Source organism: Camelus ferus, chromosome 3, assembly GCF_009834535.1.
Source record: "Camelus ferus isolate YT-003-E chromosome 3, BCGSAC_Cfer_1.0, whole genome shotgun sequence".
In the NCBI taxonomy this organism is placed as follows: domain Eukaryota; kingdom Metazoa; phylum Chordata; class Mammalia; order Artiodactyla; family Camelidae; genus Camelus; species Camelus ferus.
Window position 1 is genome coordinate 47304379 of NC_045698.1, and position 16456 is coordinate 47320834.

General features: G+C 47.0%; 1 protein-coding gene and 1 long non-coding RNA gene across 2 annotated transcripts in view; one reads left to right on the forward strand and one right to left on the reverse strand.

Moving 5' to 3' along the window:
• Positions 1-16456, forward strand: part of MAP1B (microtubule associated protein 1B) — a 92713-nt gene that overhangs the window by 67619 nt on the left and 8638 nt on the right. Inside the window, 4 exon segments of the mRNA XM_006172482.2 lie at positions 380-462; positions 2878-3018; positions 9955-13716; positions 13718-16451. Coding sequence (XP_006172544.1) covers positions 380-462; positions 2878-3018; positions 9955-13716; positions 13718-16451 — 6720 coding nt within the window.
• On the reverse strand, positions 4145-14209 carry LOC116661574. The gene is made up of 3 exons (XR_004317520.1): positions 14072-14209; positions 7144-7207; positions 4145-6182 (listed from the first exon to the last, which is right to left on the reverse strand). It is a non-coding gene; the product is annotated as an uncharacterized LOC116661574 (long non-coding RNA).

The following is a 16456-nucleotide window of genomic DNA, read 5'->3' on the forward strand; positions in this document are numbered from 1 at the left end:
GAAGAAAGGCCGATAGGGAGAAACATCCCCAATTACCATGAGAAAGGAAGTGTTGAGAGCCCTGTCGAGTTTTCCTGGCATCCACCCCTTGTCTCAGATGAAAACCCGCCCTTAACGCTCAGAGGCAGCCTGGTGATCAACTGTGACAACCAGAGGGTTGTGAGAGCCCACGGGGCTGGGACCACACAGACCCAGCTCTGGGAGGAGCCCGCTGGGGCCAGCCACTCCCGTTCAGTAACACCAGTTGTGTTTCCCAGGACAGTGTGGAGAGTCCTGGTGCCCTGGGTGGCAACGCCTCTGCTGTCCCAGAAGCAGGTGGGCGGTTTTAATCCGGAAAAGCTAAAGGTCTCCTCTTTTGTCTGTGTTTTTGTGCCTGCAGGACAAAAGATCCTGCATCACCGAAGTGACGTTTTAGAAACAGTGGTCCTGATCAACCCCTCAGATGAAGCAGTCAGCACTGAGGTAAGCACCTGGCTCCACGGGCTCAGGCAGAGCCTCACACAGTGGATGGAGACCCAGGGGGCTGGGGCAGGTGGCGCGAGGGACAAGGGAGAGACGTTCTGGGTCCAAGATGCTTCCTGGTCAGTGGCTGCTTCTCTGCATCCGTACCACCCTAGACTGTCCCTTTCAATAAGGACAGAGTGGAGGATGCTGGCCAGAACTGGAGGGTTTTGCAGAGGCAAGGGGGTGTGGAATGTCGGATAGACATGGATGGTGTGTTGCTGGGATGGCGTCCGGCTGGGATGGAGCAGGAGAAATAGACTCTGAGCCCTCAGGCTGAGACATACATGACCCAAATTTGGAGAAAAATGGCTTCCCAGATGCAAGCCTCCTTCAGAGCCATCCTGCCCACCCCCTTATCGCTGTAAAAGGATAGCAAAGGGTCAGAGGCATGGCCTGGGTTCTGCCACTTAGATGGTGGCCTTGGGCAGGCAATTTACTGTCTCTTCATCTCAGTTTCCACCTCTGTGAAATGGAGACCATAATAGCGCCTCCATTTAACATTGTGCCTAGAAGCGTCAAGTGCTTAGAACAGAGCATGGCACACGACAGCTGAAATCTAAATGCTGGCTGTTCTTCTTCTTAATATTTTACTAGCACCATATGAAATTGTTGCCAGAGGGAGTGGTTATTTCAGAGCCTACTGTTTTAGGAACCAGGCTGACACTGAGAATCCCTGGTCACCCAGGCCAGGAGCATTGATGCATCTTCATTTCCCACTGTTTTTATTGCTGTTTGGTACCTTTGAGATTGAGCTACTTCTTAGGATATTAGACATTAGAATAGCCACATGGCCGGGGGCCTCCATTATCCATAGCATCTCTTCTGCCCATGCTGAGCATCTCTGTGGCTATAGCTTGTTTTTAAAAATTGAGATGGAATTCACACACCATAAAATCCACCTTTTTAAAGTATGCAATTCATTGGGTTTTGGTATATTCACAGTATTATGTAACTATCATCACTATTTAATTCCTGAACATGTCCATCACCCTCTAAAAACCCCAAGCCCATTAGCAGTCATTTGGTCTCTCCCCACTGCCCCAACCATTGGCAACCATTAATGTACTTTTTGCCTCTATGGATTTTCCTATTCTGAATATTTTCAGATAATAGAGTAATACAATATATGGCTTCATTTATTTCACTTTACATAGTGTTTTCAATGGTCATCCACATTGTAGCCTGTATCAGTACTTTATTCCCTTTTATAGAATACTGTTCCATCGTGTGTGTACACTTTTGTTTATCCATTTGCCGGTTGGTACACATTGGGGTTGCGTCCACTTCTTGGCTCTCATCATGTAGCCTGTTTTGATCCCACTTGTCTGCTCCGGATCAGCAGGACCTCTTAGACAATCCATGAAGGCACAAGGTTGCAGCAAGTGGTGGGCTAGCGATCTCTGTGGCCAACAGAATCAGGAAGTAAATACAACTTGAGAAAAGCTGAAGGATGAATATATGTACAGGCAGATTGCCTCGAACAGCTGTGAGAAATGGAGAAGGAAAAAATAAGGAATTTCTTTAAGGAACCCAGGCTCGCCTGTGGAGCATATGGGGCTGGACCAGTTGCTTTGGTACATGTGTGTTTCCTCGGTCAGACTGTGGCGTTCTTGGGCAGGGGTAATGTCCTGTTTACTGTGCATCCCTCCCTTAGTGCCGAGCATGGTGCCTGGCAGTCAGTTTGTGCTGAACTGAGCTGGGCCCAAATGAACACCTTGGTGCTTGGAGTGGTGTTTCTGCTGAAGGACAGGCTGGCTCTCTGCCACTTAAAGAACAGAGCTCTTTTGTGCAAACCATTTACAACTCTATTTAAAAGATTCCCAATCAGGACAGCCTTTTGTTTATGTTCAAGTTCAATGTTAGGCACCTCGCTGATCCCACTGGAGACTGCTCTTGGAGCTGTGTGTTTGGTGTATGGTTTGGAAGGAAAGGGGTCCTGGGTGGGAGGGGCTGACCTGGACCCTAGTTGGAACCCTGTTTCCTGAGGCAGCAGTTGGGGGACCTGGACTGTACTTGGTGAGTCAGCCTGTGAGATTTTCGTGGCTCCCAGACCACATGCTGCTAGCAGACACGGCTGTGGAACAAATGATCACCAGCTGTGGAGACTGCTTTGAAAAAGACAAAGAAACTAAGGGGAGAAAGTCAACTCCTGCTACTATGGTGGTTCTAGCCCATCTTGGAAGATAGCATTCATGGGCAGCTGATGACCACAGTCATTGGCCCTGTCCAACACCCCAGGGGAAATTTGAGTACTGGGGAATGGATGATTTTTGCAGGTAAGAAACTTCAAGTGCTCCAAGGGCCAGCTCCGTGCTGAAGGCGGGCTGTCGGGGCTCCCCATGGCTCACATCCTGCTCCTTTGCTTTGTTTTAGGTGCGCTTAATGATCACAGACGCCGCCCGACACAAGCTGCTCGTGCTGACTGGGCAGTGCTTTGAAAATACCGGAGAGCTCATTCTCCAGTCCGGCTCTTTCTCCTTCCAGAACTTCATAGAGATTTTTACCGATCAAGAGGTAAGCTCTGTCTGGTAGTATTCAAGCTTCACAGTTGCTTGGTTATTGTTGTGGCCTTAGGCTCCTCTTTGAAAGTGCTCGCGGGAGCCCGGAGAAGGGAAGGGGCTGTCACACTGAAATAGCACAACTGCGTGACCCAGCGTACCGTGGTTCTGTGGTTCAGCACCAGGAGGATTTCAAGCACTCATCTGTAATTAATTGCAACCATTCTGAATGTGCCCGAGACACAGATGGAGGAGGGGTTGGAATAGCCAGCAATTTACAGATGGGAAAGATGCTGGAGAAACTTGAAGTGACAGAGTCCAAAAGAAAGCCCAGGTTGCCTGTTGTCTGAAAGAATACTCCCAAGATCTCTTGGATTTGGGTTAGGATTTAACTGCCTTAATCTCTTTCAGTACACGTGCTTACTTTTCCTGGTCTAATTATTTCTGATTTCTCTTACTTTTAATGCCTGATCCCAGTGTTTGAACTGGGCTGCTTAACAGCCCAAGAAAGGGAGGCATGTAGGAAAATGGGATGTGCCATGCCCCAAGAAAAAGATAGTTAAAGTTGCCGAACCAAAGCCTGATCTTTAATATTTTTAATGAATAGTTTATTCAAGGATGATGCACTTGAAGCATTGAAAATTCTGTGATGTTAGTGGTCTTTGGATAGAATCAGAGCAGAGATGTTTAATTTGGTTATTTCTGCTTGAGACTTGATCCCGTTGGGAAACATCTTTCCAAAATCACGTGCCTCTTTCATTTTGCTTATTCGTTTATAGTTGACAGCCACAATTCAGAGCTGTCACCTCCGCAGACTGGGCCTGACAGATTTTCCATATGCAGAGGTTGAGGGATGAGCTGACAGGATGGGCTACCACCGTATCAATTTAAAACCATCTCCCTGAGAACTTCCCGAGATGGCGGCCTCTCAGTCTTGTGGGTGTTGGGAGGGGCCGTCTGTCTTTCTGCACACTCCTCCTTAGCCCTGCGCTTCACAGAGAGGTCTCTGTGTACTTTCCCTCACTGGCAGGAGCTATAAACAAATCGCCCAGCTTCGTTAGGCTCACCTGGAGGCTTTCTGTAAAAAGACTGGTCAGATGACATCACCGCGTTGCAGTCTTCACTCACTGGGGGGACTAAAAAGGAACATTTTACTTAGCGTTTGAAACCCTAGCTTTCAGAAGGTGTGATGTCATCTGGTCCTGAGGCAGACAGCCCTAGCTCCCCACAGCAAGAAAGCCATCTTGACCACTTCACAGTGAAGGCTTTCGCCCTGTCTTTCTGCAGGGTTATTGTCTGTTTCCCTCCAAGGCTGCCAGAGTTCACGCTGCATGTCTTATTCGCCTCGTAGCCATTGCACCCACATGCAGGAAAGGCTGGGTACAACCTTGTTTAGTTGCATTGAGATTCCCAAGCCAGTGCTCTGATTCTGCCTGCTGCCCTGAAGTTGGCAACATCAGACTCTTTTGCAAGATTGTGTCCCCCTATTCATGTTGTGCCCAGAGAGTTGGGCATTTGTCTGGTAGCTCAGAGGTCACACACACTATTGCCTCGGGCAAGGGAGAGAGCTGCAGAGAGCTGGAAATAGCCCCGTGGCCTAGTAACACGGGTAGGTGGTTCAAGGACTTGCTTTAGGCCTGAAACTTCAGCTCATTTATATGCACACGGGTGCCTCTGCTACATTCCTGCGTACTTCCACAGTTAGTTCCTAGTGGTTGGTTTTTACCCCTATGTCACTAGTTTGTTTGCAGTAAAATAGAGCAGAGGACATACATAAAGGAAAGGGTTTGTCATTGCCAGAATTTTAAATACAGAGGGTATCACAATCCACCCATCAGGACCCCAAGTAATATCTATCTTTTAATAAGGCATAGTGTTGTGAATATTGCTGCTTAAGTCATTTTTACTAGCCCATGAAAGCAGAATTTTAGCACAGTGGACTGCGTATATCAGCATTTACCACTAATTACAGAAGAAAAAGCAATTGCCTTAACTAGAAAATAGGTGTTCCACCCAACGGCAGATTCTCCAGGGTTCTAATCACTGGGGCAGGTTTGGAAGGGCATGTGCTTTCATTATACCAGGCAGATGTCATTAAAGCCAGAGGCTCTGTCCTATTCTCCTCTGCCAGCCCTGTAACCCCTACCCAGATGCTTTGGAGAGAGTAATGCACAACACCTGCTGAAGGCTCTCTAGAGTTTTCCCTTACAGACTAGGTCAGTGGTGTCAGAGCTGGTGGGAGAAGAGAAGAGAAGGGGAAGATATTGGGTAGAATTCACTCTATTTCTCCTGTCTCAACCAGAGCACTTGGGCCTTTAGCTTTTTGACATTGTGGACTTTGATGAAAGGAAGCCACAGCCAAAGTGGATTGCAAATCCCTGGACTAGGCCAGTAGTTACCAGGCCTTTAGAGCTGTAATTGCCTATTGTTGCTTTGGAAGGTTTTGAGTACAGAATGACTCAGTAACTAAGGGATGGATCTTAAAGGCCATTTGGTGTCTCCTTTTGTTCCTCTTATTTAGTCCTTGATACATGCTAGTCAATCCGGAGAAACCAGAAACACGATTTGGGAAAAAACAAAAATGACACATTTTTAAACAAGAACAGCTAAAAGTAAATGGACCGAAAAGTAGAATTATCAGTGCATTTTAAGCTTCAGGTTTGGGGAGTCTTAGTCATTGGAGGTCAAATTCAAAACCAGACCCTTTGCTAGAACAGTCATCTGGCAAATCCATCCCTCCCCGAAATCTGAGGATGGTGAAATCACCATCTCCTGGGAACATTTTTTAGTCTCTCTGTTAGAAAGTTTTTCCTTACTTGTCTCATCGTATCTTCCAGAAAGGAACGTGATCACTTTTCCATATGACAGTGTCTTAGACACCCTTCACCGAGCCTGCCAGCTTTTTTTCCCCTCCAGATTAAACCTTTTCAGTTCTACCCACTGTTCTTCATAAAACAAGATGTTAAAAGTTCTTTACATTCTCTGGTCACTGTCCTTCAAACCTGTTCCATTGCAGGCAGGAGGCACAGGGTTGGGGAAATGCAGGAGCTCAGTCTAGGCCACGTTTCAGTGCCTTGGTGTTATCAAACAGATGCAGGAGTCCACAGCACGGGGAGCTAAGAGTGGGCTGGAGATATTAATGTGGAAGCCATCAGCACACCAGAAAATAGATGATGCAACCTAGGGGGAGAAATGCATTAGAAGAGAAAGGGGCCCAGGGGTAGCATTTAGCGGTTAAGGCCAAGAAGAAGGAGCCAGCAATTTCAACTTGTTTTTGGTCCAGTTTCTTTAAAATGTTACGACTCACAGTGGACACCATACTCCAGAGATCACTGACTAGGATTGTGAGAGCCAGTGACTTCTGTAGTTTTCAATATAATCTTCTATTCAATAAGTCTAAACGTAACTTTCGATCGTCACTATCCACAATTAAATGTCAGCAAGGAGGGGATGTAGGCTCCGAGGAACTCTGATTTACAAAGTTTGGTGGGGAGGTTCCCTTTAACAAAAAGAAAACTAAATTATTAGTACACAATTAAGTACAGGACTTTGGGAGGGGGCCCAGGCCAGTGAGGAGCCTTGACATTTAAGGTTCTTTAGCTTTATGATAAATCCACTTGACTGTCAACTAAAATCCCCTAGTCTTTTCCATGGATATTGTTGATAAGCTGCAATCTCCCAATCCTGCTTTCCCAGCTGGTTTATTGGACCTTACATTTATCCCTTTAGAATGCCTCCCGTTAGAGATGGTATAGCCATCATCATCCCAATATCAAGAGCTTCCCTAAATGTCTTAATTCTGCCATCCCACGTTCTGCTATGCCTTCCATTTTCATGCCATTCACAGATTTGATAAGCATGCCTTCACCACTTGCATCCAAGTCAGTACTCAACAGGACGCAAAGGAGCCCTGAGGCAGCCCGCCCTGGACCTCCCTCTAGGTTGATGCTAAGCAGCAGGATTTGTATGGCTGGCTACAAATCCTCCCCGATTCTGCTATCACACTGTCCAGAGAGCCTGTTAAACGTCTTGCTAAAACCCAGATAGTCTGCCTGCTGTATTCCCTCATTAGCCAAGCAAATAACCTAATCAAAAAAGGAAATGTAGTTAGTAGGCTATGGTTTAAAAATTCAGATCTTACTTCATTAATATTATCTGCAGTAAAGTCATTTATTTCCTCTATCTTCCTTCCTCTTCCAGCATGCCTGCATTTAATTAGGAAAGGTAATTAACAAAAAAGACTCTTTGCCCCAAGCAGTATTTCTTTCAATACTGTCTCCCTCCCACCCATCTTTGTAAGCACAAAGGGAGGGTAGCAGTTGGTATGCTTGAGAAGTATTAGCAGGTCCTGGTCGCTTCCCAAGTGTCCAGTGCAGGAGGATAGCTTGTATTGAATTGGCCAAATTCAATGAGGGTCAGCAGACACCTCTGGAGCCTGATGATGTACTGGGGAAACAAAGATAGCAATGGTATGGAGATATGGAAGATGTGTTTCCTCCTATTCAGGAACTTTTAATATAATAGGTTCTACCAGGTACCATTTACTAGATGATTTCCAGAGTCTTTTAGCGGAAGCCCCCGTTTCCCTGCCGCTACTCACATCGGTGGCTCTGCCTCACTGTTCTGTGTTCCTTGAATAAGCGTTGACTGAGCAGGCCCTCAGAAGACCCAGTCTTTGCCCTTGAGGCCCTCACTCTCCAGAGTGTGTGCTGGTACACAGGTCTGGAAGCCAGCTCTGGGGGGAAGTGGAAGTTTTGTTTCTGCTGTGTAGCTCCCAGGTCTTAGCAGTTGTTCCTCCTCCTCCTCCCTGACGCTTTCCATCTGTCTGCTTCATGACAGGCTCTCTGCAGCCTGAGACGGCCTTCTCGTCTCATGCACTGTACCCTGTTGCTTTTCCAAAGGAACTGGTTTTCTCTCACTGAAAAGAAACCTGACCAGCAGTGCCAACTTTCTTTTCTGCTCTTCCTTGTACATCATAGTTTTCCATTCACCGGCCTCTTTGCTGTTTGTCAATACCTGACTTCCTCAGAATTCTGTGCAGCCTTGTTTTCTTTGGGGCTCATCTCCTTCCTTTCACAGAAACTCTCTGGGTAGAGGTGAGGTATTCCTCAAGTCTTTTGACTTTTTCTTTGATCTTGGTGATGACATATTTCACATAAAAAGAGCTAATGACTGACTGCTGGATCGTACCCTTAGCTACCACCCTCCTCAAGGTGGAATTTCAAAAATCAAAATGAAGTAAACTTAATTTTTAAATTTCAATATTAAAGCCTCAGCGGTTTGCTATATCCTAGAGTCTTTCTCTAAAATGTGTTATAGGACATGAGTAGTTTGCATGTGCTCCCTGTGAAACTTAGGATAGAGAGCAGCATAACTGTGCATTTGTAAAGGTGACGAGGGCCTGCGCTAATGATTGGACAAGAAATCATGTTTGGTGCTCATGCTTGCTTTGGTCAGCAAATAATTTGAGCAAAAATACCCCCACAGATGGCTACCATTTGCTTTTTCAGTTTTCTTAGCATCTAAAATAGTTGATTCTTACCCCTTTTATGGGAAGTTGTCACATTAACTGAGAGGAAAACAGCAAAGTCCAAGAAAGACTTGTTTTGCTATTTTGTGACTCTTTGCATAAAATACAGGACCAATATGCTAACAAAACGAAAATGGCTCTTTTACTGCAATCCAACATTGGAAAATTCACCCTTCTAAACATTCACACTAGTAGCCTCAGAATGTCGGTACCCAGGAATGTCGGTATGAGATGGAGAAAACCACTCTAATATTGGAAGGGAAAAGTTTAGACCCACTTGATCAGGGATGCCTGGACCAAGTGAAATCTTTGCTTTGCCCTTTCATCATTTACCATCAAGGACACGGAGCTCTTTTCACTGGAAACTCTGAGCTTTGATGCAACTGAAGGAAGAGTGGAGCTTATGGCATGATTGTCTCTTGCTGTCTACTAGGCTAAGACCGTGAGACATAGGGCCATAAGATAGAGTGAGAAAGAAAACAACATTTTCATTAAGCCACAATCTCTGTTTTGGTCCCAGTTAGCTCTTCTCCTTTCCCATCTTGTGGTACTAAACAATATGTAGAAAAAGTTTTGCATCAAATTTGATCTTAGCCACTCAGACCCAGCTTGCTCTGAAAAGAATAGGAGTAGCAGAAGAGTACAACATCTCATCCTGGACTTAAATGTGAGCAAATGGGGGACAAACTTGGCCACTTACTCACATAATTACCCAATTGCTCTAATCATCATGGTTTCAAAGTGTCTGCATTTGCAGAGAATCTGCTGGATGAACCACTCATATTTTAAACAGTATGAACCGATGCCAGTACTTTTTTGAAGTGGTGTACAATCTATAACTTCCTGTCTCCAAGGGGCAAAAACCCCCACCAAACTTTTTTCTTCTCTACCAACCAAATTCTAAAAATTGACAACATGTGCACTTTATCTAAATTCCCTTAATGTGTCATCACCAAGCCCAGTGAAGTAAAAGAAAACGTTTTATATCAGTGGTGAAATGACTCACCTAGCCTTCCCCTGTGATAGCTGAATATTTTTTAAAGGGCATTTTTGCATGGCAAGTACCCAGGGGTGGTATCCAAAGTATTTCACAACTGCACAGGCACTGATCATCCAGATGGTCACTGGTCTTAGAACTGGAGCAGAGTTCTGAAGCTCCCCCGCTGGGCAAGAGCAGATGGTGGTCTCAGGGGGAGGTGCTTGGAGTTGGGGTGGGAGCAGGGGGAGGGAGTTGAGGCAGAAGGGGATGGTAAGAGCAGTTGGGATAGGCTGTTAACTTATCAGTATGGAAATACCAACTAGCATCTCTGACATCAGCCCTGAGTGCACCCAATGATCTTATAACACCTGGTGAGGATGGATCAGTGATGACAGTCACTTAAACCTTTCCTTTCTTTTCCCTCTTATTTTCTTAAATCCCAGATTGGGGAATTACTGAGTACCACCCATCCTGCCAACAAAGCCAGCTTAACCCTGTTCTGTCCCGAAGAAGGGGACTGGAAGAACTCCAATCTTGACAGACACAATCTCCAAGACTTCATCAATATCAAACTCAACTCTGCTTCTATATTGCCAGAAATGGAAGGACTTTCTGAGTTTACCGAGTATCTCTCAGAATCAGTGGAAGTCCCATCGCCCTTTGATATCCTAGAACCTCCCACATCAGGTGGATTTCTAAAGCTCTCCAAACCCTGCTGTTACATTTTTCCAGGAGGGAGGGGCGATTCTGCATTGTTTGCAGTGAATGGATTCAATATGCTCATCAACGGAGGATCAGAAAGAAAATCCTGCTTCTGGAAGCTCATCCGACACTTGGACCGTGTAGACTCCATCCTGCTCACCCACATTGGGGATGACAATTTGCCGGGGATAAACAGCATGCTCCAGAGGAAAATTGCTGAGCTGGAGGAAGAACAGTCCCAGGGCTCTACCACCAATAGTGACTGGATGAAAAACCTCATTTCCCCTGACTTAGGAGTTGTCTTTCTCAATGTACCTGAAAATCTGAAAAATCCCGAGCCAAACATCAAGATGAAAAGAAGCATAGAAGAAGCCTGCTTCACTCTCCAGTACCTAAACAAATTGTCCATGAGGCCAGAGCCTCTATTCAGAAGTGTAGGCAACACCATCGAGCCTGTCATTCTCTTCCAAAAAATGGGAGTTGGTAAACTCGAGATGTATGTGCTTAACCCAGTCAAGAGCAGCAAGGAAATGCAGTATTTTATGCAGCAGTGGACTGGCACCAACAAAGACAAGGCTGAACTAATCCTGCCTAATGGGCAAGAAATAGATATCCCAATTTCCTACTTAACTTCGGTCTCCTCTTTGATTGTGTGGCATCCAGCAAACCCTGCCGAGAAGATCATCCGAGTCCTGTTCCCCGGCAACAGCACCCAATACAGTATCCTGGAAGGACTGGAAAAGCTCAAACATTTAGACTTCCTGAAACAGCCCCTGGCCACCCAGAAAGAGCTAACTGGCCAGGTGGCCACTCCTGCCATGAAACAAGTAAAACTGAAGCAGAGGGCTGACAGCCGGGAGAGTCTAAAGCCAGCTGCAAAACCACTTCCCAGCAAATCCGTGCGAAAGGAGTCAAAAGAAGAAACCCCTGAAGTCACAAAAGCTAATCATGTGGAAAAGCCACCCAAAGTGGAAAGCAAAGAAAAGGTAACAGTGAAAAAAGACAAACCAGTAAAAACAGAGACCAAGCCTCCCGTGGCCGAAAAGGAGGTGCCCAGCAAAGAAGAGCTGCCTCCGGTCAAAGCCGAGGGGGCTGAGAAACAAGGCACAGACGTCAAACCCAAAGTCGCCAAGGAGAAGACGGTGAAAAAAGAAACAAAGGCAAAACCTGAAGAAAAGAAAGAGGAGAAGGAAAAGGAAAAGCCAAAGAAAGAAGTGGTTAAAAAGGAGGACAAGACACCCATCAAGAAGGAAGAAAAACCAAAAAAGGAAGAGGTGAAGAAGGAGGTCAAAAAAGAAGTCAAGAAAGAAGAGAAAAAAGAAGCCAAAAAAGAGGTTAAGAAGGAAACCCCACTGAAGGAAGCCAAGAAGGAAGTTAAGAAGGAGGAAAAGAAGGAAATCAAAAAGGAGGAAAAGGAACCCAAAAAGGAAATTAAGAAACTTCCTAAAGACACAAAGAAACCATCTACTCCTGTACCTGAAGCAAAAAAACCAGCTGCGTTAAAACCAAAAGTACCCAAGAAGGAAGAGTCTGTCAAGAAAGATTCTGTTGCTGCTGGGAAGCCAAAGGAGAAGGGGAAAATTAAAGTCGTTAAGAAGGAAGGCAAGGCAGCAGAGGCTGCGGCCGTTGCCAGTGTGGCCGCTGTGGCGGCAGCAGCTGGAATGGCCACCACTGGCCCTGCCAAAGATCTCGAAGCCGAGAGGTCCCTTATGTCATCCCCCGAGGATCTGACTAAGGACTTTGAAGAGCTGAAGGCTGAAGAGGTTGATGTATCAAAAGACATCAAGCCTCAGCTGGAGCTAATTGAAGATGAGGAGAAACTCAAGGAAATGGAGCCTGTCGAAGCCTACGTCATCCAGAAGGAGACAGAAGTCATCAAAGGTCCTGCCGAGTCCCCCGATGAGGGAATCACCACCACTGAAGGGGAGGGTGAGTGCGAGCAAACCCCCGAGGAGCTGGAGCCAGTTGAGAAGCAGGGGGTGGAGGACACAGAAAAATTTGAGGACGAAGGAGCAGGTTTTGAGGAGTCCTCGGAGACTGGAGACTATGAAGAGAAGGCAGAAACTGAGGAGGCTGAGGAGCCCGAAGAGGATGCGGAAGAAAATGTGTGTGAGAGCACCTCCAAGCACAGCCCGGTGGAGGAGGAGGAAAGCGCCAAGGCTGAGGCGGACGTGCACATCAGGGAGAAGCGGGCGTCTGTGGCCAGTGGTGATGACCGCGCAGAAGAAGACATGGATGAGGCACTGGAGAAGGGAGAAGCTGAACTGTCTGAGGAGGAGGGATATGAGGAGGACAAAGCCGAGGATGCCAGGGAGGAAGACTACGAGCCGGAGAAAGCTGAAGCTGAAGACTACGTGATGGCCGTGGTTGACAAGGCTGCAGAAGCTGGTGGTGCCGAGGATCAGTACGGATTCCTTACCACATCCAGCAAGCAACTGGGAGTCCAGTCTCCTGTCCAAGAACCAGCATCTTCAATTCATGATGAGACTCTCCCTGGAGGTTCAGAGAGCGAGGCCACGGCTTCTGATGAGGAGAATCGGGAAGACCAGCCTGAAGAATTCACTGCAACCTCTGGCTACACTCAGTCTACCATTGAGATATCCAGTGAGCCCACCCCCATGGATGAGATGTCCACTCCTCGAGACGTGATGAGTGATGAGACCAACAATGAAGAGACAGAGTCCCCATCTCAAGAATTTGTCAACATCACCAAATACGAGTCTGCACTGTATTCTCAGGAATATCCCAAACCTGCCGTGACATCACTCAACGGACTGTCTGAAGAGTCAAAAACAGATGCCACTGATGGGAAGGATTACAATGCTTCAGCCTCCACCATCTCACCACCCTCATCCATGGAGGAAGACAAATTTAGCAGATCTGCTCTGCGTGATGCCTACTATTCTGAAGAGAAAGACGTGAGAGCCAGTGCCATGTTGGAGATCAAAGACATGGTCTCAGCAGTTGCAGATGAAAAACTCAGTCCACCCAAGAGCCCTTCCCTGAGTCCATCTCCGCCATCACCCATAGAAAAGACCCCCCTGGGTGAACGAAGCGTGAACTTTTCTCTGACACCCAATGAAATTCAAGTCTCAGCAGAAGCAGAAGTAGTTCCAGTGTCTCCTGAGGTGACCCAAGAAGTAGTTGAAGAACCTTGTGCCAGTCCTGAGGATAAGACCCTGGAAGTGGTGTCTCCATCCCAGTCTGTGACTGGCAGTGCTGGTCACACACCTTACTACCAATCTCCCACTGAGGAGAAATCTAGTCACCTTCCTACAGAAGTCACTGAAAAACCACCAGCAGCCCCAGTGAGCTTTGAATTCAGTGATGCCAAAGATGAGAGTGAAAGGGCTTCCATAAGCCCCATGGATGAACCTGTGCCTGACTCGGAGTCTCCTATTGAAAAAGTTTTGTCTCCTTTACGGAGCCCTCCCCTAATTGGATCTGAGTCTGCATATGAAAGTTTTCTAAGTGTTGATGACCAGGCTCCTGGCAGATGTACCGGAAAGCCCCTTTGAGGGAAAGAATGGAAAACAAGGCTTTCCAGACCAAATAAGTCCAGTTTCTGACATGACTTCCACTGGTGTTTTCCAAGACAAACAGGAAGGGAAGAGCACAGACTTTATACCAATAAAGGAAGATTTTGGTCCAGAAAAGAAAACTGATGATGTTGAAGCTATGAGTTCTCAGTCAGGACTGGCTTTAGAAGAAAGGAAATTAGGAGATGTTTCTCCTACACAAATAGATGTCAGTCAGTTTGGATCTTTTAAAGAAGACACTAAGATGTCCATTTCTGAAGGCACTGTCTCAGACAAGTCAGCTACCCCTGTTGATGAGGGTGTAGCGGAAGACACTTACTCTCATATGGAGGGTGTGGCCTCTGTCTCCACAGCTTCTGTGGCTACGAGCTCATTTCCAGAGCCAACAACAGATGACGTGTCTCCTTCTCTTCATGCTGAAGTTGGTTCCCCGCATTCCACAGAAGTTGACGACTCCCTTTCAGTGTCTGTTGTGCAAACGCCTACCACTTTCCAGGAAACAGAAATGTCTCCATCTAAAGAAGAATGCCCAAGACCAATGTCAATTTCTCCACCAGATTTCTCCCCTAAAACAGCCAAATCTAGGACACCAGTTCAAGATCACAGATCTGAACAATCCTCGATGAGTATTGAATTTGGCCAAGAATCCCCTGAGCACTCCCTTGCTATGGACTTCAGCCGACAGTCTCCAGATCACCCTACAGTGGGTGCAAGTATGCTTCACATCACTGAAAATGGGCCAACTGAGGTGGACTATAGTCCTTCCGACATGCAGGACTCTAGTTTATCACATAAGATCCCACCAACGGAGGAGCCCTCCTACACCCAAGATAATGATCTTTCTGAGCTCATCTCAGTATCTCAGGTTGAGGCCTCACCATCCACCTCTTCTGCACACACCCCGTCTCAGATAGCTTCTCCTCTCCAAGAAGATACTCTGTCCGATGTTGTTCCTCCCAGAGATATATCCTTATATGCCTCACTCACCTCTGAAAAAGTGCAAAGTCTGGAAGGAGAGAAGCTCTCACCAAAATCTGATATCTCTCCACTCACCCCGAGAGAGTCCTCCCCTTTATATTCACCTAGTTTTTCAGATTCTACCTCTGCAGTCAAAGAGAGCATAGCAGCTGGCCACACTTCCTCTCCTCCACCAATGGATGCGGCATCCGCAGAGCCCTATGGCTTCCGTGCCTCCATGTTATTTGATACGATGCAACACCATCTAGCCTTGAATAGAGATTTGACCACATCTGGCATTGAGGACAGTGGAGGGAAGACACCTGGTGACTTCAGCTATGCCTATCAAAAGCCTGAGAAGACAACTAGGTCCCCAGATGAAGAAGGTTATGACTATGAGTCTTATGAGAAAACTACCCGGACCCCAGACGTGAGTGGCTATTACTATGAGAAGACAGAGGGCACCACCAAATCCCCGTGTGACAGTGGCTACTCCTATGAAACCATTGAGAAAACCACCAAGACTCCTGAAGACGGTGGGTATGCCTATGAAATTACTGAGAAGACCACACAGTCCCCCGAAGAGTCAGGGTACTCATTTGAGATACATGAGAAGACAATAAGGACCCCGGAAGTGAGTGGTTACAGCTACGAAAAGACTGAGAGGTCTAGAAGGCTCCTGGATGACATCAGCAATGGCTATGATGACTCTGAAGAGGGTGGCCACACACCTGGGGATTCCAGCTACTCTTACGAGACCACTGAGAAAACTGCCAGTTTTCCTGAGTCTGAAAGTTACTCATATGCAACATCGACAACAGCTACACGAACCCCTGATACTTCTGCATACTGTTATGAGACCACAGAGAAAATCGCTAGAACCCCCCAAGTGTCTCCGTATTCCTATGAGACTTCAGACCAGTGCTACTCTGCAGAAAAGAAGTCCCCTTCCGAGGCTCGCCAGGATGTTGACTTATGCCTTGTGTCCTCCTGTGAATACAAGCATCCCAAGACGGAGCTTTCACCCTCCTTCATTAATCCCAATCCTCTCGAGTGGTTTGCCAGTGAAGAGCCAACCGAAGAGTCAGAGAAGCCCCTCACCCAATCAGGGGGAGCCCCACCGCCTCCAGGAGGAAAGCCCCAGGGGCGACAGTGTGATGAAACCCCTCCCACCTCAGTGAGCGAGTCAGCCCCGTCCCAGACCGACTCTGATGTCCCCCCGGAGACTGAAGAGTGCCCCTCTATCACAGCTGATGCGAATATCGACTCCGAAGATGAATCAGAAACCATCCCCACAAACAAAACTGTCACGTACAAACACATGGATCCACCTCCGGCCCCCATGCAGGACCGCAGCCCTTCTCCACGCCACCCTGATGTGTCCATGATGGACCCCGAGGCCTTGGCCATTGAGCAGAACCTGGGCAAAGCTCTGAAGAAAGACCTGAAGGAAAAGACCAAAACCAAAAAGCCAGGTACAAAGACCAAGTCATCTTCACCTGTCAAGAAGGGTGATGGGAAGTCCAAGCCCTCTGCAGCTTCACCAAAGCCAGGGGCCTTGAAGGAATCTTCAGATAAGGTGTCCAGAGTGGCTTCTCCTAAGAAGAAGGAATCTGTGGAAAAAGCAACAAAAACTACCACCAATCCTGAGTTCAAAGCTCCACGTGGGGAAGAGAAAGACAAGGAGACCAAGAATGCTGCCAACACTTCCACATCCAAGTCGGTGAAGACCGCAACTGCTGGTAGG